The 23,643-nt window shown below is 35.5% G+C and overlaps 1 protein-coding gene and 1 long non-coding RNA gene across 2 annotated transcripts in view; one reads left to right on the forward strand and one right to left on the reverse strand.

Moving 5' to 3' along the window:
- Positions 1-722: 722 nt before the first annotated feature.
- LOC124170276 lies at positions 723-5,488 on the reverse strand. Its single transcript, XR_006867407.1, has 3 exons — positions 5,451-5,488; positions 5,195-5,332; positions 723-760 (listed from the first exon to the last, which is right to left on the reverse strand). It is a non-coding gene; the product is annotated as an uncharacterized LOC124170276 (long non-coding RNA).
- A 1,303-nt stretch (positions 5,489-6,791) lies between these two features.
- The window catches only part of LOC124170346, a 31,967-nt gene continuing 15,115 nt past the window's right edge, over positions 6,792-23,643 (forward strand). The window contains exons 1-6 of the mRNA XM_046549069.1: positions 6,792-6,833; positions 7,227-7,361; positions 15,338-16,099; positions 17,010-17,177; positions 21,537-21,644; positions 23,003-23,134. Of these exons, the coding sequence (XP_046405025.1) occupies positions 15,557-16,099; positions 17,010-17,177; positions 21,537-21,644; positions 23,003-23,134 (951 nt within the window). The 5' untranslated portion in view covers positions 6,792-6,833; positions 7,227-7,361; positions 15,338-15,556. The remainder of the gene's footprint in view (positions 6,834-7,226; positions 7,362-15,337; positions 16,100-17,009; positions 17,178-21,536; positions 21,645-23,002; positions 23,135-23,643) is intronic.

The following is a 23,643-nucleotide window of genomic DNA, read 5'->3' on the forward strand; positions in this document are numbered from 1 at the left end:
TCAAACTCCAGAATATCAACATTAAACTAGGGAGGGAGAGTTATGTCACAAAGGGCAAGTGGTTTGAATGTGAGTTTCGGCCACTTTCACCAGAGGCAAAACAGCTGGAATGATGATAGATTGAGGTTCCACTGTACATTGAATTGTCTTAATATTTTCTTCACCCATGCTTGTAATGAGGTGTCACAACAGTTATAGCTGGATCCTTCATCGAATTTAAGGAGAAAGATGGCTTAAAACAAAGAGAGGGCAATAATGAGACAGCCCAGTTAAAGCCAAGACTAATGACTTAAACAGACATTTCACATCGTTATCCACAAGGCTACTCCATCAGATACAAGTAATTTCTATCAGAAGATTTCCAGTGTTGTACAAGTGATATTGACTAAAAAAGACTGGTGTGGTTCAGTTTTCTGCCTCATACGTTACAATTGGAAAAGCCCTCAACTGACGGTGGTATTACTTTGAGTGACTTCCCATAAATATACTTATATTTATGACAGACACACCATCTACCTTATTGCTACCAAGAAATTTGTATAGCTGAAGGTGGTTTAAATCAGGTTTCACTGTGTACTAGTACATAACTTACCAACTCATTGTCCCTGGACAGTACCAAGTCTGGCACAGGAATGTATATTTCAGTGGTTTGGGCTGAGCATGTGGGCTGTGAATTGTTTTCAATGACATCTTGAATGCAGCCCTTAGTCTCCACAGAAGGCCCTGAATTGTAATCAGCTGCCCCTCCTCCTTCAAAACTCTGCAGGAAAAGTAATAGAGAAAAAAACACTCTTCTCCTTAAAAATACATATATGGGATGCTCTAAAGCAATACGAAAAAGGATGTTCAACATATTGTCTATGCTTTCATATACAAATGGAGTGGTGTCAGCATACCTGTTAATCAAGTTTTGGGTGTGGTAGATATGGATCTCTATGGTTGAATAAGTGATGTCTCAGTTGGTGGGGCAAAATTCATGTTTGAGCTCGTTGATGATTATTCCAGGAAGCCATTTTTTTATTTTTTGAAATCCAATAGTCAAACATTTGATAGATTCAATGAATTTAAAGCTTGGGCTGAGAACAGGACAGGTATAAGGATTAAGGTTGTAAGATCTGACAATGGTCTTGAATTACCTAATTAGAAGTTTGATTCTTTTTAAGGGTACATGGAATAGAGCATCAGACTAGCACCCCATATACCCCTGAACAGAATGGTGTGGCAGAGCGTGCTAATCGCACACAATTCGTAAGGACTAGATGCACGTTGTTTGATACAGGCTTACCAAAGAGTTGTTGGGTGATGACCTGTAACACTGCAGTCTACATTAAAAACCGTGTACCACATAGAGCTATTCAAGGTAAGACTCCACAAGACTTGTGGGGAGGAAAAATGTCATCATTGAAACATTTAAGGGTTTATCGGTGTCCTGCATACGATCATGTTCTTGATCAGAAAAGAAGTAAGTGGGATGCTAAGGGGAAAAGGTTAATTTTGTTGGGTATTGTGAAACAAGAATAGGTTATAGACAAATTGATCAAAATAATCCCTCCAGAGTCATTAAGGCAAAAAATGATTTCTTAGAAAAATATGCGAGGCCTAATGTAAGAGATGAAAGTGTATCCAATAAGGGTAAGAATGATGCAGTGCACCACTTTTTATCACTTTTTCCTAGGAATGAATCTAGTTTGCCTTTAAATAATGTTAAGTCAATTGGGTTTAATGAGAGTAGAATGAAAGGACCAATGACAGAAAGTCAAGGTTGTGTTTTGGATGGGGAAGTAGACTCCAATAACGATGTCCCATGTATTGAAAATTGTGGTGAATCTATTGAAGTCAGGGAATCCAGTATTGAGAGGGAGAGAAAATACCCTTTAAAAAATAGGACCCCTAAACTTTACCCTGACTTTGCACCTTCATTTTAGCTTTGGGTAGTTTTTTTAGTGGCAAGGATCCTATTTCAGTCGATGAGGCCTTGGCTCATGACTGAAATAGGCCTGAAGAAAATTGATAATAAACAACAATAACTCCTTCCTTGAAAAACGAAACTACCAAAAAATATAATGATTTGGATAGAGACCATAAACCAGTTCCTAGTTTCATACACAGATCTACCTACTCAGGAGAGCGTTTAATTCATTTAAAAATCGTAACTAATGTATTCTTATATGAATACAGCATTACGTTTCCTTAGATTTCTCTAATGAAATGAATCAAGCAAGAGTTCCTTTACATTACTCAAATACACTTTGCTCCATTGAAGTAAAATCACTTCTTATAACTGTATGAAACTGAATTTAATCATTAAAATCCATTGAGATAAATAGGAGATAACAATGCAGATTACAATTTTGAGGAAAGAAGATTCGTAAAAATAATTTTATGATAATGTCGACTATGGCTGTTTAATGAAAGCATAGATAATTGATTTCAAATAAAAAATGGAATCCCCTGAGGCAACCTGATATCACCATGAAGTATGTCTTACAGTCTCATGGAGACTTTGTGCAAGTGATGTCAAGAAAGAAGATGAAACTCTATTTACTTGAAAGTAGGCAATTAGATATGAATACTGTTAAAGGGTTTTGTCCATATACACCTAGGTTTGAGGGGTAAAAGCATTTAAAATTTAAAAATATAATCACATTGAATTTAATTAAATAATTTGGCTCATTGTTTCAATGCCAGTTTGGCCTAGTGGTAGCGTACCGCACTTTCATTTTGAAAGACCAGGGTTTGACACTCGCAGAGAGTAAATTTTTTCCAGTCTGCCACCTCCAGTTTTTGTAATCTGTTCCATCTTCTTCAGAATACTTGATTTCAGACATTTCACATTTTTTTACTTGACTGCTTCTTGAGAATAAGCCCTATATAGACACTGATGTCGGCAAGATTCATCCAAGAAGGAGTGGTAAAACTGTGGTGCTGGCATCAAAATGAAGGAAACTTATTTTAGGAGCAAAAGCTTTTAAACACACTGTCTTTGAAGAGTTACTCAGGTTCCGTGTGGGAGAAAGATATAAGATCAGGGACAACAAAAATTGACAAGCTTGAAATGATCGACAGATGGGTATACGATCGCTTTGTGGAAGCCAGGAACAGGAATGCACAGGTGATGATGCGAACTTCATAAGAATAGGCTATTTCAGGGTGATTTCAGCACATATCTTAAAATTCTAAGCCAGTGCTTTATGGGTTGCATCTTTCAAGAAGAGACATCGAATTGTGCAATGCAAAAATATGTGACAGCGAGCGAGCGTCTGCTGAAGAAATATTGCACAAAGCAAAGTAACACACTCATACACAACACAGTATGATATTATGGCCTCAGGAAAGCTGCTTCCTAAAGTTTTTATTGAGCATGTCATAACCTGGTGGTGATTTTGGAAAGACAGCCATTATAATTAAAATGCTATATATCCCAAAATTATACAAGAAAAGAAGATCTTCCCATTCATGTAGTTCATTCCAATCTCTACTCCAACAATTTTTCCATGCAGTTCAAATTCATTAAACAAAATAGATCTATAAAATGAAATACATCCCATTCCCTATGCCATGAAGATATTTGCAAAAAACTTATCTGTACAAATAATAAACATTTTCAAAAAAGTTGACCGAAAAAATATATCATGAGAATCAAAATCATCACCTCATATTTTTAAGACTTGTTTACGCCACACAATAACATATGCAGTTGATGTGTGAATGCATGAAAGATGAATGCAAGGACCAAATCACACTGGTTCTATTTTCTATTCATGTATTCACGCAAGTTGGGTGTGTTACACAATGCACTCTTGTGTACATTTCTGGATTCATTTATTTAGACAATAACTAGCACAGGTAAATTCATGGAGTAAACAGACCTTTAACCATGAACGGTAATGCAACAACCCCTACCGATTTAAAAAGAAATAGTGTTTAATATCCCCAGCCACAACTATTACGATTCTCACATGGGAAAAACATCTCAATACATAAACAATAGTATTTTACAAGGAAAAACATATCTTAAAATTAGGATACCTATAGAAATGTGCCCATTTTTACAGAGTAATAACTAAAATTCAAACTCTCAATAAATAAAAATCACACTCAATAAATAAAAAACACACTTTTGTGTACATGATTTTTGATAGCACCAAAATCATGTACACAAAATATTATTATTGAAGAATTGTTTCATTAACGCTTTGTATAAGCAAAGACGTAAAACATTTGATAAACAACTGACAAAGATAATTTTAGCAAATAATATTGTTATCAAATCAATCAGATATGTTACAAATAAAAAAATTGCATGTACTTAATATTGTAACATTGCAACGAACAAGTACACTAAATAGCCAGGTATGTACAATACATTTTCTTAACCTGTCCTAAACATTTTAGATCGATTTGTTGAAAAATTTCATTGGATATATCTTCGTGCATTTCCACTTCAAAATGGTAAATAAACTTCTTAAAGCCCGCAAGTACGATTCTGTGAATTATCTACACTGTAAGTGCTGGATTTTAAAACCAAACAGGATGTAAAAAGCAAAAGAAATACATCGAAAACATATTCCACAAAAATTTTCATGCTCATTGATATCTTATTTGAGTTGGTCATTCATGAATTCAAATGATTCACTTTTTCGGCTATGATTGAATTGTAAACACTTAGTTATACCAAAATAAAAAAACGACTTCACTCTTCACCATTGAGTAACCAGTTGCTAGTTAACTAATGCCTCGTCAGGATTAACTAATTCGGAAACACTATGTGGGACATCGGACTCTTTTCACTGTTCAGTCGATCATGCACAAGGGCTTTTAGTAACATCTTATGCTGTTCATTAACAAATTTAATACCCCATTAACTTTTGATGCCTAATCAAAGCGATTTTTAACAAACGTTGCACGTACCAGTTTGCTACAGTCATAAAGCATTATACTTACCCCGTCGTAGCAAGTGATTCATCAAATACACAATTTAGTAACTTTTTAAAGTAACTGTTATAACCAGTTCAACCAACAAATACAAACATCTTGCAACATTTTTCATTCTCGTCGATATGAAATTGAAACTACCATAACCGGGCTACACGGTACATAATCACGAACAAGTTTATATATGTTTGCGAGAATGATTTAACATCATGTGGATGTTACACGAGGCTTCCAATGAAAAAAAATAAGAAGCACTCACCCTGAAGTTATTTCTGGACGAAATTTTTCTCAGTTCTGCATCCGATTCATGACAAATATTTCTGAAATCGTAGAATTCGATGATCTTTTTCAGGCACAGTGGACATAAAGTGGCAGGCAGGCCATCTCCCACAGCAACCTAAGAAAGGAATGAAAACATATGCAAGAGATTTCAGACGTACCAAGGAAAATATGTACTCATAGAACGGAATAAAAACAGAACTCAGGAAATCCATAAAATGTAAACCGTCACTTACTTTTAAGTCGACTAAATCATATAAGGCATCCTCTACAGTTATCTGGCTTGCTACAATTGAAGTGAATATGTTATAATAATAATCATTTTTCTTCATGCAAAGTCTGCACGGGGTGCCCTCAGAATTCCTGTCTAAAGACTCTGAGTAATTCCCAGTGGTAGCACTCATGGTTTCACATCAATAACTAATTCAGTCTCTAAACCAGTTCACTCCTCAAGAAAAGCATCCACACAGCACTCAGTGATTACTAAATTCCTAATAAATTACGATCATTTCCATGAAGTACAACAATGCAATAACATGAGACTTAATAAGAAAAAGGGCGTGTTAGGCTCACATTTAAATGTGACCTCAAAAATAAATCACATCGCTGCAGAGTAATCAGCAAATACTAACAAATTCCATGTTTATTGACGTTCTACAATATAACAGACCAGGATAGAAAGGTTTAGTTCAGGTAACAGACTTTAGTTGCGTTTCTGACCACTAGAGAATAACGTACGCAATAGGCCTACAATCGATAAATGAGGTATTTGCAACGATGAGATATATCTAATTGAGCTTAATTGCATTATTTTAAACATGAATATTTAAAAACTCTTTAAATTCAGCCGTAAATGTAACCGTTTTCATATTTAAGGGCCGTAAATGAACTGTGAGCGTGTGGAAGCTGAAGTCGGCCTTAAATTCAGTTTCTGGCCTAAGCATTGAATAATAATTAAACATAAATTATAATACTACCAAAAATTGAAAGAAAATTGACGAATATAAATTAAATGTCCCTTTATTTTTTCAAATGGAAAGAAATTGTCTCGAAACGCGGATGTTTGGCCTGTTCTATAGGTGGGCTGTTTGCGGATAAAATGGGAACTAGATATCATCGATTCTAATGTGAGGCTTGATTGCATGTTCTTGTATTAACAAGTACGTTGCGGATTGATCGTTGTCGTGCATGTTGTGTTCTGAAGATTTACAATCATGTCATAAATTGTTGAAAATATTCTCAGCCCTTGCTATTGAGTCGTGAAATGTCTCTCAGGCGATTGTTGTTCGTTGTTGGCGTCGTTGGTCCTATCGTTGAGCATAATAATCATAAGTATTTACATTTTCAAACGTCAACGTACTGAATGTAGTTTCTTTGTGTGATTTTGAGATCTTTGTTAGTGAGTAGATGATGTCTTTGACGATATACCTGATTTAAACAGTGAATGAGATTTTGAAGTTGAAGCATGAGTCGCGCCAGCGGGACTTTCACGGAATCTTCAGGAAGGAATTGCTGACTTTGTAGGAAAAATCATGATTATTATTACAACATATTCACTTCGGATGTAGCATGCAATAGTAACTGTGAAGGATGCCCTACATGATTTAGTCGGCTTACATGTGAGTGGCACATTAAATGCTATCGATTTTCTTTAAAATGGTGCTTCCTTCATTTTGTTTTATCCAAGATAATTACGAGATCTGTTGATGCATAATGATGCATGTGCCTTTATGACCAAAATCACTTCTGTAAATGCTTAGTTTATTTTCTGTTTTTAAGTTCATTTGTTGTTTTGTTTATTTGTGAGCATGTTTGTTTTTATTTTGATTTCTTTTATTTCTTTGTTTGAGACGATGCTATGGTGATAAAAGATAAATAATAATTCGTTAATGAGAGAGCCATCTTGAAGTGGGTGTAATAAAAGTGTATTGAGAACAAAACAGAGTGTCAAGTGATATTTACATGAATTTAATCGCTGTGATACGTTAATAATTTGTTTAATAATATCTCAGATTGCAGTGGGAGATGGCCTGCCCACTACCAGACCAGTGTGCTTGAAGTAACTTACGGAATGCAGTGTTTTCAAAAAGATTTTATCATCATCGGACGCAGTTCTGACAGAAAGTTTGCCGAGTAGTTGCTGCAGGGTGAGTACTTTCCCTTTTTTCTTATTTGATGACTGACGTGGTGTAAGTATGGCAGAGTTAAGGGTAACACTCTTCGGTTTTTGTCGATAACAGTAGGAATCTTGAAAGATAAATTTTGCGGACTGAAATATTTGTTGTATAAAGTTGTGAGGATTAACTCTATATTTTAATGGATTAAATTCTTGATGACACAATTGGAGAAATATAATGTTGAACTACTACCGGTGGCCATTAATTGGAATGCTAACAAAAAAGGCGCTTCGATTATCGGTCAAAAGATAATTTAGCATACCTTTTGGTAATCTACAATAATAGGGCACATGAAAGGTCCTCGTCCATGGTCTATGGAAAAAATATAACAAGTCCAAATTCCCATAAACTGTTTTTCCTTATCTCTGAGCACTTGGCAGGATGCTATTTATGTTGCAGTTGGTTTTTCAGTGCCAAAGACTGAAGACATTTCATCTTCTGGTAAAACTTAGTGTTTAATAGGCAATGATATACAGGAAAGTACCCAGATAGCACACACTTCTGTAATACAGCTGTAAGAATACACCAGTTATACATATGTATCTATACAGCTGTATTACACATGTATTACTCGCGTATTTTTACATGTGGAAATGATACACATGTAATACAGCTGTAAGAATACACCAGTTATACATATGTATCTCTACAGCTGTATTACACCTGTATTTTTCGTGTATTTCTACATGTGGAAATAATAAGCTTATGTAATACAGCTGTACGTATACACCAATTATACATATGTATTTATACAGCTGTATTACAGTTGTATTAAATGTGTATTTTTACATATGTACAAATACAGCTGAATTACACGAGTATGAAGTCATCATCGCCTCTAATATTCTTGAACAAATATTCAGGTAATAATCATTTCATAATAGGATTTATTTTCGATCTATAATTGTATTTATAATGCCGGTACCCTATTTGGAACCCATATTTAAATATGAACGCTGATGGTAATGTTTTGTTGTTAATTAATATGCTTAACGTACTATGCTGGCCTCCTGCGCTCAATCGCCATATTATTAGACAGAGTCCTCTTTTTTTTCTCCGCACTCCACCGCACTCGTTGTTTACGTTGTGAAAGTTAATGTGGCCGGCTGTTGCTCGGCAAGATTTTCCGTTAATTGTAGAAGAAATACGGCACAATATGTTGTAGCTCGGCTCCTAATTGCTCCATTAGCACCAAGGACGTGTTTAAAAATTTTATTTTCCCTCAAAATGCTGAGAGAAGAGCGAAATGGCTTCAAATATGCCGAAGGGACAAGTGGCACCCGACAACGTCTTCCCGCTTGCGTGAGGTAAGTTTTTCTACACATAATGGTTCCTTGAATACAATTACCTTACATTTTAAATAGTGTAGATCCACGTATTTCAATCATTTGGTTTGAACTATGCACAAGTAGTAATTAAAAAAAATGTATTCCGGTTCAGATAATCCGGCGAGGTTCTTGACGAGTGTTTTAATGCTTCTTTGTTTTCTATTCATCAATGGAATGTGTGAAATTTTGTGATTAAAATACAATATTTAGTCTGGGTTGCTGAGATGATTGTCGTAGTGTTTACTAAGTACCAGAAAGTGTAACAATAACTTTTTAATGATGCTACTTTTGTATTCAATAAAAATATTTGTTTGTGTCAATGCCGGTATGAAGTAATCTTACGGTCATTTACAACAAATAAAGGCAATTACGTTTTTTGACTAGAATCTGCATATCCCGATACATATTAATGGATGAAACTTCGCTTTTCATTGCTTCATTTGTGTGTTGTTCATGAGAAGATTGACTATCATATTTCGAAGTAGTATGAATGCTAATATTTTAAGATGCAATTAAAATCTCGACGAGTCGCTTTTGCGACGAATCTTTTCCTTAATTCATTCCGAATTTTTTAATTCCAGTTTTGTATTAATAGGATTACATTCCTTCGGCTGGTTAAAACTGAAAAATACATCAACACCGAAATTTTGTCGTGGCCCAGGGCTGATGCTGCTTTCTGCTCCTACGTACTTGAAATTTCAACATCTTTGGCCGAATAATTACTTGTGGTACGTATTCGAGCTTAGTAACTAATTGTAAGATTTGAAATTTTACAGTTAATTAGGTTTTTTTTAAATGGTTTCAGTGATTATCAAAGAGGACGGTGCCATTCATGCCTTAAAATTTAGAGTCATTAAAAAAATATGGCTTTGGAAAACTAGGAGATTTTCATTATTTCTTCGTACATCATTTCAATTTCAAAACGTTATTGTCAGTGTATATTTTTCATATACATTCTTCTAGGACTTATTGTTTTACTTATAGATTTCCTTTTATTAAGCCTATGTGTTTAAGTGTGCTTTTATAAATGTCATGTAAATAGTGATTGTGAAGAGTGGAAGCTTATTGTTAATGGTTAGATATAACTTATTCAGGACCTGATGTGGTGTTGTGTGAAAATATTATGGTTGTAATGATATTTTGGAGATTTCATGTGCAATTAAAACTTCTTAAGGCATTTCTTAGCGATAAACCTTTGATATTGTACTCCTAAATCCCTTTATGGTGTTTATCCTTCCTTGTAGGGGGATTTTCTGCCATTTCATTTTGCATTGATCCTATATTCTAGTGATTAGTTATGTTTACCATTTGTATACATTAATAAATTTGATTTGCATGATCACTTGCATGTTGTTGCTGCGAATGCAGGTTCCCAATTTTATGCATTGCTACTTCTGACCTGAAGATGCCAGCAGGATGGCTGGAGAAACTGTCGTCACCTATGGACAACTCAATGTGGAGGAATGCCCGGAAGCCAAGACTCTTATGATGTACCTACTTCAGTATATAATGAACTTTAAATTAATTGAAAAATTTCGAACGACAGAATATGCACAATTTGTGTGATATTTAATAATGCATACATTGTACATTAAATGATAATTTTATATGAAAGAATTGGTATAGTTCCTTTTATATTTAATGATGTACATATTGTGCATTAAATGATAATTTTAAATGAAGGGATTTTTTGTCTTCACTATATTCTTAATTTGCATTACAAATGGTTATTGGATGCATTCCTTTCTCATGGAATTCAGGATTCCCAGCATGACATTCACTTTGTCATTGGTCAGGAATGGCTAGGATTGACTACTTCATTGTCCTAACCTCCACTCTTCCCTGTGCTAGTCCTCACTGCTTGATAACTCATCCTACGTACTTCCCTTTCTTTTATCCGTGAACTTCATCAAATGTTTTCCATTGAGAACTGTTCCATTTTCCCTTCAATCTTGCTCTTCATGCACTCAGTGTTTGTCCAATCCATTTTATTCCTCTCTAGTATCCTATATGGCCTTCCTTTTTTACTACTCTGTAAAATTTATTGTTTCTGGCTGTCCATTTTATATTCTCAATGATGTTTGATCTTCAGGTTTTGAGGGCCATCACGTTTTATCAAGGAAGATTGAGGTCCTCTGCATTTGAACTGGTACAGCTGCTACTTACAATTAGAGTAGCTATGGTAAGATGATGTGTGATCAAGTGAAATTAGAAATACAGAGCATAAGTAAGGTTTAGTCAGATTAGTAATTTTTCCATTGACTGCATTTATAAGTCAGAGAAAATTCTTCTATTAATTCCCAGAGCAGCTAATATTAGAGGAATCAGCATGTTTAAGATAATGAGGTCAGCTAATGAATACTATTGAGCAAGAAACATAATTTAGATGTATCCATACATAGGATATACAGCTACATACATGTGTATATGTACATGTACAGCTGTAATACACGTGTATATGTACATATACAGCTGTAATACACGTGTATATGTACATATACAGCTGTAATACCTGTGTATATGTACATATACAGCTGTAATACACATGTATTTTTGCTGTATATGTACATATACAGCTGTAATACACTTGTATTACACCTGTATTTCCAGAAAAATACAGCTGTAATACATTTGTATTACAGCTGTATGGCAGGACTTTTGAGCTACTTTTACAGGTGTAATACTGCTGTATTACAGATGTATACATCAGCTATACATAATGTATAATGCTTGTAATACAGCTGTATTACAGGTGTATTACATGTTTTGTGTTATCTGGGTATGGGATTCAAATTCACCCTTTATCAACTTAGCAAGGCAATTCACACACATGGCTCTTCCATACTCCATTTTTTTCAGAACAAAGAAACCTCTGACCATATTGTGATAAATAATGAAATGTGAGAGATCTTGAAAATAGTTTGTTGATCGGTTGTCAATTTTAGTTCCAAGTGCATGTAAACTTATTATATTTCTTTTTTCTGTGCCAGAAAAGTTTAGAGGGCAATGCATAATTGATGCATGATTGGTTTTGCAAGTTTTAAGGATATGAATATCAGGGTTATTTAAAAAAAATATTTTCATGAAATAATTTTGTAAGAGAAGATGACTTTGAGGTTTCTTTTTTCTTAAATAATGTTCTTGGTGCAACGGTAAAGGCCTGTTTACATGGTACTTACCTGTACTAGTTAATGTCTTCATGTAGGAATGCATAAATGGACACGAAAATGCACAGTTTGACCACCCAAGTCGTATAAATGCATGAAGAAAAAATAGAACCTGTTCTAATATGGTTCATAAATGTGTACTTGTTCCATTCTGGTCTACTATAATCGCCCACACATATCTTGTTCAAGTGTATGCATGGTGTGCACAGGCCAGAAAAGAACGGTGGTTATTTGGTGGTGGTTAGCCAGGCATACTAAAATTGTAATGATAGAACTCACAATGCTGGTTTAAGTAAAATCTATGATAATCTGGATAGTCGAAGTTGATGTAAATATAATAAACGTGATTATGATGTCACAAATTAGCAACTTGCATACAAATGGAACAAGTACATGAAGGTATGTCAGATATATTTTGTTAATTTGTTTATAGAATTTTAATTTCATTTTTTAGAATTCAATGTTGGACATTTTTTACTACGTAAAATAAGTTTTTAGTGCTTGACCACTTTTAATTTTTAATGCTCTAATCAATTCACATGCATAATAGAAAGTAGAAAATAAATTTCTGTAAGCCAGCAAGTATGTTTTTCATAATGATGTAAGTCCCAGAGATAATCTTTAAACATAAAGAAGACATCAAGAATGAAAGAAGTATATCGAAAGCATATGCTATGTCAATGGTTTCTATGGTAAGACTTGGGCTTAAATAAAATATATTAAGTGATATTGATAGTTTATAACTCTTTACTCAGAAATTCCTGATTTTCTAATTGAGTGCAGGAATAAAATGTTTCTTTTCATTCACTTAAATGTGAAAATGACAACCTTCATCAACATTGTTGTTAAGAATATAATTACAATTAAATTAAGGGAATAAAACCACACCTGCATGACGTCTAATACTCTAATCCAAATGCATAATACATTTTTCTGTGAAAGGGCCCACTTTAAGGCCTTTGAGGGCTCAAAGGTTGTTGCATTGCCTGAATTAGAATCAAGTTTACCTAGTTTCTTCCTGCCAAATTTAATTTCATTTGGTTTGGTCGTTTTCAAGCCATTTTGCAACAGATGGACAAAACTCAATATTAAGTTAACCGTGTATATAGAATATTTAATAATCCTGATTCATCAAGATTAGGAGCATCTCTTCCTTTTTTACTTTGATGGAGGTGAGTTGCTTATCACAGGTACTTTCTCTGAAAGGAAATGAGGCGGAAATGGTGACGTTGGATTTTTCTTCAGAGACAAAGGACTGCATGGTGGCTGTGAAGTGCCTTCTGCATTCGAAATGTGGTTGGAGGCACTTCACAGCTCACATGCTTTGTCCTTACAACTGTGACACACATTCCTGTACCGGACTGTAATCTACTGAGAGCCAATGTGTTGGTTAGTTTCTTTCTCATCTATTGTGAAACCTGAGATAAATAACCTCCAGATGCACTAAGTTCTTGGTGAAAGAAAGGAAGTGTGTTCGCCTAGTGGAAATATTTCTGCGGGAAGTCACTGTCAATTGTGCGAACTTCAGGGGTATGACTTGTATGATATGAGGCAAAAAGCATAACCGTAATTATTTTAATTTAAGTCACTTTAAGTTTTAAATCACTAAAACACTGCTTATCTCCTAGGAGAAATGTCTTGTATCTAATGTAGTAGGCCAATGGTAAACAATCTCAATTCTATTATTACGGCAATAGTATTTGGTAAAACATGGCTGGAATGAAAGATTGTTCTGTAAATGTTCAAGCAAAATTCATGCTTAACTCAGCTAAAGCACTAACTCTAAACCTACTGTCACCTCTTAATTAGAATGAGAAAAGCAAAGGAGAACACAATCCAATGTATTAATGACGTAAATGGTTCTACAAAAGATAATAATTACCTGGATTTTGTTATCACTGTGCATTAGCAACTTTGCTCTAAAATCTAAAATAGCCCCAGAAAAGTCATCTTTTGGTGCACAGGATATAAGTTGTATTGTTATGCATTAAAAACACCTCACTTAGCATGAAATGTGCTAGTATGACACTCTTTAGGAACATGTTTATAGTTAAGTGAGGGGTACCTGAAATAGAAACAAAAATATTATGGGAGGAATTTTTTTATTTGCATGTTCTGATTTACTCACAAGAAGGCAAAAAATTAAAATGAGAAGACAGACTTAATTGTAAATGTTTCATTTTTTGCTATGAAATTTGAAGACTAATTCATGATGGAGTTTTTGAAATTCCTTTCATCTACAGCTCAAATCCACACTCAGATATTTGGGAGATTACTTTACTCGGTTGCAAATACTTTGGGTACTGTTTGTTAGAAAACTTGTATGTTTACTCAGTGTGGCCCGATGGTGTGCTGTCTATGGCGTGAAATGCAGCCAGTGCTACATTAAGGCAGCTTTCAGACGAAACAACTTTTCACCGGCCATCATTCACAGCATGATATGCTCAGTGGTACGAAATGGTGACATGCTCAGTTCCAGTTTAGATTGACCAAATGCTTAAGTCTGCTCCTGAATCATTGAAATTAAGCCAAATGATTAAGCCTTAATTTTTCAACATTCTTTCTGTAGCAGGCATTGGGGTTTATTTTTGGCCTCTCTGTTTATGCCTCAGCATGCCTGATGTTAAAGGAGATTCCATGGGTGATGGTGTGATCAGCAACAGCACTAGTTTTTTTTACCTAAAATAATTGAAGGTTAAGGTTGACTGATTCTCTCTTTTATAAACTCTTACCAGCTGCATTGAAGACATTATGCATTGCATAACAGTACCAATAGGTATTCAATTGAGCCATTGGTTCGTAAACTAGCAGATATTTGCATCGTTAAAGCATCATCTTCAATTTTCATGGTTTTTAAAATTTGTCACTCTCAAACAGATGGGAATAATTTTAGCATCCTTGCATCCAAACAGTGAGTCATTGGAATGAAAAATAAGGGATATTAAGGCTCGCAAACTTGGGAAACATGAATTTAAGTGCAATAATTATAATGAGAATAGACTAACATGTAATGAATGAAGCACTATGGAACAGGGGATTTTTATGACCTATCAGAACTGTGTACTCTCTCTCATGCTTCTGGTGGCATTGAAATTGATTGCTTTGTTCAGGCAAAAGAGCTCCTCAGAATTGGTTTTCTTGTTTAGTTATACACTTTGAATTAAATTTATCACATTGGTATGTACAATGTAATCTTCAATTCTTTGAATGAGGACCTTTTTCCTAGTGACCTTTAGTCATTAACCTCGTCGTTTGATATCCACTCATTGCATTGGAAGGTTTCCCACTTCTTAATTTTTTAATTGTTCACAATGGATAAGCAAGATATAATAACATGTATCATAATAAGATAACAGTGTCTCTATGGGTTTCCATTTCTATGTTGGGCAGTGTCTTTTACTGTTGTGAATTTATTTGATCTAAATGTGTATAATAACATTTATTTTTTCAGGGTCTGTCAGCCTGCTGCTATTAAAATACAAGCCATGGACGTTTAATGATACCCTTACTGGGAAGTGATGCACAGCTGTTGATGTTCATATTTTACATTGCAACTAGTGGAAGGTTGATCTGACATTATCCCAAATTTTATGCAAATTATTTGTTGACTAAAAAGCAGATAGTTCTGTTTGATTTGTCTATAGTGTTTATAAATTTGTATTAGGATATCATGAATCAATGTAAATCACCATTACACTCCAAAACTGATAATGTGGTAGTGCATCTGGGAAGACTTCCTGAATGGATCAGTGAACAAAAAACGGTGAAAGTGTTGATAAAATCTCAGGAATGTGTAATTACCTCTCTACCATCTTCTATAACATGGAAGGAGTATCGATTTAAGAACAGCTTTTGTGGGAAAAACTTGTTGCCGTCACAAAACCAAGATTTGGTCAATGGTCAGAGGTTAACTCACTCTACTGGTGGGAACGTGATAGTGAATTTCATGGCCAAGTTACCTGATGACATAAATTGTTGTTGTAAAATGATAGGGGTTTGCATTAACCCTTTCCTTGGATTTGATTGGTGTCATCATGCAATCGACTTACTGAACAATGAGGCCTTCCAGTGTCTTAGAAAAGTACAGGAGAACATGGATTTTGTGCTTAGCATGGCCATCACTGAAGCTCAGTGTTCTGATGTAGAGTGCAAAGAATGTTCATTGCTGATGGATTCACCCTGGCTAGCAGCATCAAATCCTGGAGGCAGCCTGGTAAGTTTTTGAGAGCACCAGGGAAAAGGTGGGAGTGAAGTTAAGTGGAATACATGTGGTCAAGTTATTAAAGAGTGAGGAGACATAATTTTGTTCTGGTAATGGTCCACTGAGTAATAGGAAAGCAGAATGTGGCAAAGACTTTTGTGGTCTGGGATGCATGGGTTGCAGATATAAAGTTAAGGGGAAGTGCGTGCATTGTGGCCATGCTGATTGCATGTTTTCAAAATCTTCTTTAACTGCTTCTAATTTTACCGCAAGAGACTCCATTTTCTTAACAGATTTTAGTGCTGAGAGGTCATCTGAGAAGGGAGGGATCCTTTTGATGGCAGTCAATAGTGCATAGTATTGGGGAAATATTAAGATTCTTTATTGCTAGCCTATTAAGTGTTCAGGGAGTGTGTTGTTCTCCAATATGTATCCTGTTACCTGGTCGGTGGGAAAAGCTGGTTTGCTTAAAAAGTGTTAAATCTCTTTCTCTCTCCCAATGTTGAAATTTCCTTTGCTGCTTGGCAATTCATTGAAGAGGCTCAGGTAATCAGCCAAAATGACCCTTCTCTGCTTCACATCTCTTTTTTCCAGCAGTTATTTGGGTAGAATTCTTAAATAAACCAAAGAATAAAATGTTAGCTGAAGAGTACACCTTAATAACCATTCCTCTGTACGTGTACTATTGTCACCCTGAAATATCCTCACCACCGCCTCGTGACAGTGTTTTCTAGGTCTTTGTCCTTAAATGCAGTTGAAGTGGAGTGGCTTAGCAAGGCATGCTTGGTCCTTCAATCTAACATAATCTTTTCTAGTATTAGAGGTAAGATTTCAATAATCCTGTTTCATTATATCTAGGTGTGCCCCTAATTTGTTGACTTTGAAGAAGGTGAGTTGTTTATCTCCATTACTTTCTCTGCAGAGTATCAAAGAAGAGGAGACAGGTGATGACAATTTACGGTCTTCTACTGACTCACAGGACTGCTTGCAAAGTGCGAATGAAGGCACTTCACAGCTCCCATGTGCATTCCAAACTACTGAAATATACATTCCTGTGTCAGACTGCCAAGAAACGAGACCAGATGCTTTGGTAAGTTTTATTCTCACCTGCAGTAAAACCTGAGTTTTACGACCTTGTGTTGTGTAAATTTCTCATCTGTATAATGAAAATGGGTGTGCCTGACATGAATAGATACTATTCTCAATTCTATTCTACAACTCTCAGTTGTACGGAACAGCAAGTTTATGCGAGTCAAATAGCCTAATCAGTACTATCTATTTACACCTGTGGCGATGTTTGTTGCGGAACAGTGTTAATCTTATGGCAGAGATTTTGCTTATCCAATGTAGGCCAGAACTGAGATAGCTTGAGTCTGCTTGCAAGCTATTCTTATGTATAACACTGATTGGTCTCAAGATAGTGGCCTGTTTGTTCAATCTTCCCGCTTTACCTTGATTAAGAAACGGGCGCAAACTCTCATGTTACCTCTTTATAGGCATAGGAAAAGCAAAGTAGAACACAGTTCTATGTATATCTACTGATATGAAGTAATAATCTCTATAAAATTCAATCCCTACCCATCCTTTTCCCCTATTCTGGTGTCAATTTTAAAATTCATGGAGTAACAAGGAAAAAATAATAAGATAAACAAATCATAATTTGCACCTGAAGGTGATGATAATCTGTTGAAACCCAGGTTGCGCTCTGTAAAAAAGGCAGTATAAGTAATTGTGTGATATCAAGGAAAACTGATACGTAGTTTCTCATCTTCCTGCTTTGCCTCAACTAAGGAACTGGCAAAAACTCATGGCACCTCTTTTTAAGCACGAAAAAGGTAAGAAGAACACAATTCAATGTATTTATGAAGTGATGTGCTATAAACATATTATGATCACTTGGATTTTGGATCACTGTGCCGTAACAAGTGTGTTGATGGCTATGGATGTGGATTAGCCTCCAGAAAAGCCAGCCAATGGCTCAGAAAATGTAAGTCATACTGCTATGTTTGTGTTATGTGTTGGATACCGGTATTAGGTACACAATATAATTTCAAGGGATTTTTTTTTCATGGGTATCTCCTCATTTGCTTGTAAATGGTAAAATATTAAAAAGAGAGAGCATGTGTGTAAAGGAGTCATTTACCATCACTATAGATGACAGTTTCATGGTAGATTGTTTGAAATTCCATCCATAAGCAGCTTCAAAAATGTGCATGGATAATTCATAGTTTCCTTTCCTAATGAGCAAATATTTAGATAAAAGTGATCTCTTTGCACTTATTGCTATGCTGTGCACATTTTGAAAACCCTTTAAAATGCATGCTAATGAAAACAAATCAAGGTTTTACAGGATGGAATGGGGCCTTTCTTTATGCTTTCCTAATGACTATCTATGGAATATTGAAGGTTTTCTCTTCCTCATTGGAAAATATTTCCTTTCTGTGGAAACAGCTAATTATGGTTTTCCTAATAGTGACCCCCATTGCCCCTAAGATGGGTTTCTGTTTCCACATCCCCTCCCTTCCATCCCTATCCTATCCCTCGAGGCATTGTCAGGCTCTTATCGAGGTGGCTCCTCCTATTCTTTTTCCTTCACTGTCCTTCTGCTCCCGCGGTGGGCAGGTGAAAAGGAAAGGCATACAGACCTGGCCTTTGGAAGAGTAACCACGCAAGCCCATCCTGAGTCCTCATTTCAATTGTCCTGATGTTAATCTTACTATAAATCCCATTCATTGCTACCATCCAAGCCTCAAACGTATTGTTAAGAGTAAGGATAGAATTATATGACAGGTGACAGTACTACCAAGATCCCAGCACAACTGGAGTGTCTCAATCGTAGTGTTGTATTGTTTCACATGACATCTGTGAGATTAGCAAACAATACACTATTGGTGTGCAATGTGAGTGGCAAGTATAATCATCTAAGGGAAGCTAAGTGGCCATTCATAGGCGATTAATGTTAAAAATAATTTTAGTGCTAATGTAAAGTTAAATATTTAATTCATTGATTTTCATTTTGACATGTGCATAATATTTCCTCCTGGGCTCAATGATTCGTACATATTTCACATCATGAGATGAATATGATTGGTAAATCTCCTAAACCCTCTTATTAATTTACAAATTTAGCTATGTCGTTGGATTTACACTGCTGCTGCAGCACTGCATTATTTTTGTTAATATAGTGTCTTTCATAGCTAACCTTAATTTACATGTTTTCTGGTAGATAATGATGGCGACACCTGTTATTTTCATTTCTTGCCATGTTTTGCTAGATTTAACCTGTTATTGTGGAAGTTGTAGCAAAAAATCTTGAACACTGCATTCTCTTCCATTTGCTGCCAAAATGCTCTCTATTTTTGTTCCCTTTGTCTGTTATTTTCAAATGAAAGTTTTAATTTTGTGTGTAATGGTTGTTTGGAATACTTTTTCTGATATGCAGTGCTGGAAAAAATCCGCTTTTTAATGTTTACATTGGCTTATTTTTTTGTACCTTAATGCTAAAAATGAGGAACGAATAAGTCTTAGGTAACCATATGATATATAATTTTGCTTCACTGTGTCCCCTTATATGTTATATCTTTGCAGTGTACATAGAAGGCTAAGTTCTTAAACGTTAATAATCTAACAGGTGTAGGTGAAGTGAGAAGAGACAAGTGTTACTTTTGTGATTTTTGCAGTGATTCTGGCAATCAAGACAAATCTCATGAATATTCTTGGAGCTTATATCCTGCAATTTAAAAAAAGTAAGTCTTATGGGTTTGGAAATATAAAGAATATGGGATAATAAGGAATGTGTCAAAGAACCCAATGCCACTTTGGAGACGGAGCTAGAAGATCCAGTATTTTTTTCCTACCGAGGAGCCCCATTTCCTCACTAAGGACGTTTCTCTAGAGATGGATGGGTAAATGTGACGTGGTAGAGTGCGGCAGATGAGGGTTCACTCCTGGATTGGTGGGAAATAAAAAAGTATGGGTTGTAGAGGGTAAGGAATAAGGAAAACTACGAGCTCTACTAGGGTGCAGAGATTTCATTGGAGAGTTATGGAATATTGTTAGGTTCTTACCCTCTTTAAAAACTACAGGGTGCATTTCAAAGGTAATTCAATTCATAGCTTTTCTATGCTTTCTCTAGCAACCTCGAATACTCTATTGCCAATATTGAGTAGAAATTGTACAATCTACACTTACTGCAGTGTTACCTAAAATGCTGGTCTCAGAAGAGGCGGGAGAATAAGGTACTTGCCTGCCAAACTGACTAAATGCACTGTTTTTGGGGTGGTGAAGATAAATATATGGATTACTCACACTTTATTCATTCATTATTGTAGGGAAGCTCAAATTTCTGTTGAAATTTGCACATAGCAAGGAATTAGGTTTGTGTTTCAAGAGCCAGGTGTAAAACTGTGATTGAAGGTGGATATCATTATATTAAGTACCTATTGTCACTTGTCAGAAGTATCCTAGAATACTTAAGGATTTGGTGGATTTTGCCCACAGGAATTTTGTGTGTATGGCCTTCAACAAGCTTCCCTCTTTTGAACCGTGTGCACCATTTGTAGAGTATATGCCTCTTTTTACAGATTTAAGTATATATTGGAATGGCTAGTAAGATATATCATAGAAGACTTAAGTATTTGGAGAAATCTGCCATCAGGTATATTAACTTCATTTTACAGATCTATAAGCAGCTCGGATCAAACAATAATTAATGTTCAATATGTGTTATTAACACCTTAATATTAAAAATTGCACTGGTTAGAGCCTGAATTAAATATTTCGTTTGTTATGGAATTCCAATTAAAAAACTCCTTAAAATTATTGGAAAAAATGCTTAAGCGCCTCCTAAAGGTCATGCTGTAAATTAAAAAAAGTGTATCAAAATTTGAAAAGTATTAACTCATTCTCTCACCCATTGAATTTTTATGACCTCATAATTTTGATTGAAAGAAGAAATGACATTGGGCACAATTATTTATATGAAATAACAAATAATGGAAAGGATGGTAAAATTATTGCAAAGGTTTAACTAGGTGTTCCTGAGTATGAAGTGGGAGTGACAAGAATCTCATGATTACATGCATTTGGTCGGCTTGACTGGTCTTAGGTGAAAAGGAACACATTCAGCACAGAGCACGTCAATTGACATGCTCTGCTGGTAGGGCTGGGAGCCTTTTCTCCATACGTTACTAATATCCGCTTCCGAGTCTTCGGATTGTGTGAATGGCCTTCAACAAGCTTCCCTCTTTTTAACCATGTGCACCGTTTGTAAAAAGCAATATTTCAATAGAAATTATGTCACAGAAACTCCTGCTATGTTTCTTTCATTTATTATATCGGCCAATTTTGATGACTTAAATGAAAATCAGGCCTGCATTGAATGTGTTAAATAGGGTCTCAGTACTATTTATTTTGCCTTAATTTAATGACACCTAGCATTCTATTCTAGTTTCATGTGAAAGAGGAGAAAGAAGACCCTCTCAGTGAAGGAATGTATCCAGCGATGTACACACCAGATCCACCAGATGTCGCAGATCCATTGGCAACTGATGAATTGGTGAGTGTACTCTTGCATGGGTCAGTGAAGTTGCACTATCATACAAATTCATTCCATGGTTGAATATTCCCAGTGCCACTCAGCAGGAAAACACAAATTTTTCCTTAAGTTGATGAAAGTTGAATCATAGAGTTCAGAGGTATCATTCATGACTGTACCCTTCAAAGCGAACTATGCATTGTGATGAAAAGAATAGGTGTGTTCTGCCTCTCAACTTGGCTCACTGCGGGTGCGATCCAATGAATTCCACATTCACTCTAAGACACTTCAGACTGAAGTGTTGTGCAGCACCACGCAGGGGCTATTTTCTCTACAAGAATTTCTTTTCAGATGGGTCAGGAGCATAGTCAAAATGTAGAATGAATGAGGGGGCTAAAAATGTTAAGAGATGGTTTTGAATGCAAATTGAGGTAATAATTATCATTGAATATTAATGATTATGGTCAAATATCTTTAAATTCCAATGTCCTGGTTTCACAAAGTAGAGCAAGTAACTTAAGACAGAATTTGTCACACCTACCCCACATGCCATGAATGTTGATGAAACTCATTACCCTGGACAGTAAAAAGTATTTAATTGCTTAAAAAATGTAGAAGTTGGCACTTTTTTCTGGTTTTCCAACAATGGGAGCAAATGTATTTCCCAACCAATTGAAGTTTCAACTTCTTTGATAATATTTCCAGAAATTAAGAATCAATTGATCTTTTACAAGAAACTTCCAACATGATAGTGCAAAAATTAAAAACCAGTGAAAACTGACTTTTTTCCCTGGGATCAAAGAAATAGGCTATTTTTAGAATTTTATTCAATGGCCATTGTGAAATAATGACATGGAATTATGAAAATGAATATTATTTTTATTTGCCAAAGTTGATGTTAATAAAACGAAGTATAACCCGAAATGCACTAAATCTCTAACTAAATTCTCTGATATTGAATGTATATGTTTTCTGTAAATATGTTTTAATGCATGGGTACTGAAATCATATGCCAGGTACTCCCTACAGATAAGTCATCATTACAAATAATATGGTATCAGGAGGTAGACATCTCCAGAATATTGCTCTGAGGATCATTTTTGGCTTTTCACAAATTTTGCAGTGCAAAAAAGAGGCGTTATGAGTATGGCAAAGATAACCATGCAAATGGCAAACATGCAAACCAATTTTTAAGCAGTTAAATTTCCTTACCATTACTTCCTTGAGACAGCTTGTAGAGTAGACTGTAGATTTAGACAAACACTATACATAAAAATCAACCTCTAATTTTATTTCTGTGACTAACTCAACAAGGTGTTTCCTCATTTTTCTAACTCTCTCATTATTTGTGCACTTATTATATGTGGATTCTTGTGCAGCCTTTGACCTCTACTCCTTTCCAAGAAGAATGGTTGGAATGTATGGCTGAAAGCACAGGAGCCATCGTGACAGACTTTGACTGGAAGCTAGTTGGGGCTAAGGAAGAACCATCCCCAGAGGATGCTGCCAAGGTATGCCAGACATTCATCTAATCTATTGATATTTGGGTGTAGGTGATCCATATAAGGAGACATGGTGACTGATGTTCATGACTTGAATGCCAATCAGAGGTGATAAATTTTAATGTAGTAAACCGTAATGCACAAACTGTAGGAATGTTTTCTCTTTGGATTTTTTGCAATTTGTGCTTTATGGGTGACTCCTGCTACAGTTATTGCCGTGGCTAATCCCGGTGTACTTAAAAGTATTCAAGACCGAATGCCTCTGTGTGTTCAAAGTTCAGACTTTGCTCTCCGGCTGTGGTGCCATGTGCACGACTTGGAGTGCTTTTGGCATCATATGCTCAGCATTCCAGCATCACCTTGTGCAGTATAGTCCACAAATATCCAGAGGGGACCGCTTGGAATGTTCACTGGCTAAAAACACTCAGGTGGAAATCGAGGGATTGGAGCTCGAATCCAGGTGTAGGTGAATGACTTTTTCCCTCTGTGGATTTTTTCACGCAATAGGGTGGTTTCCT

Source organism: Ischnura elegans, chromosome 13 (assembly GCF_921293095.1).
Source record: "Ischnura elegans chromosome 13, ioIscEleg1.1, whole genome shotgun sequence".
NCBI classification, from domain to species: domain Eukaryota; kingdom Metazoa; phylum Arthropoda; class Insecta; order Odonata; family Coenagrionidae; genus Ischnura; species Ischnura elegans.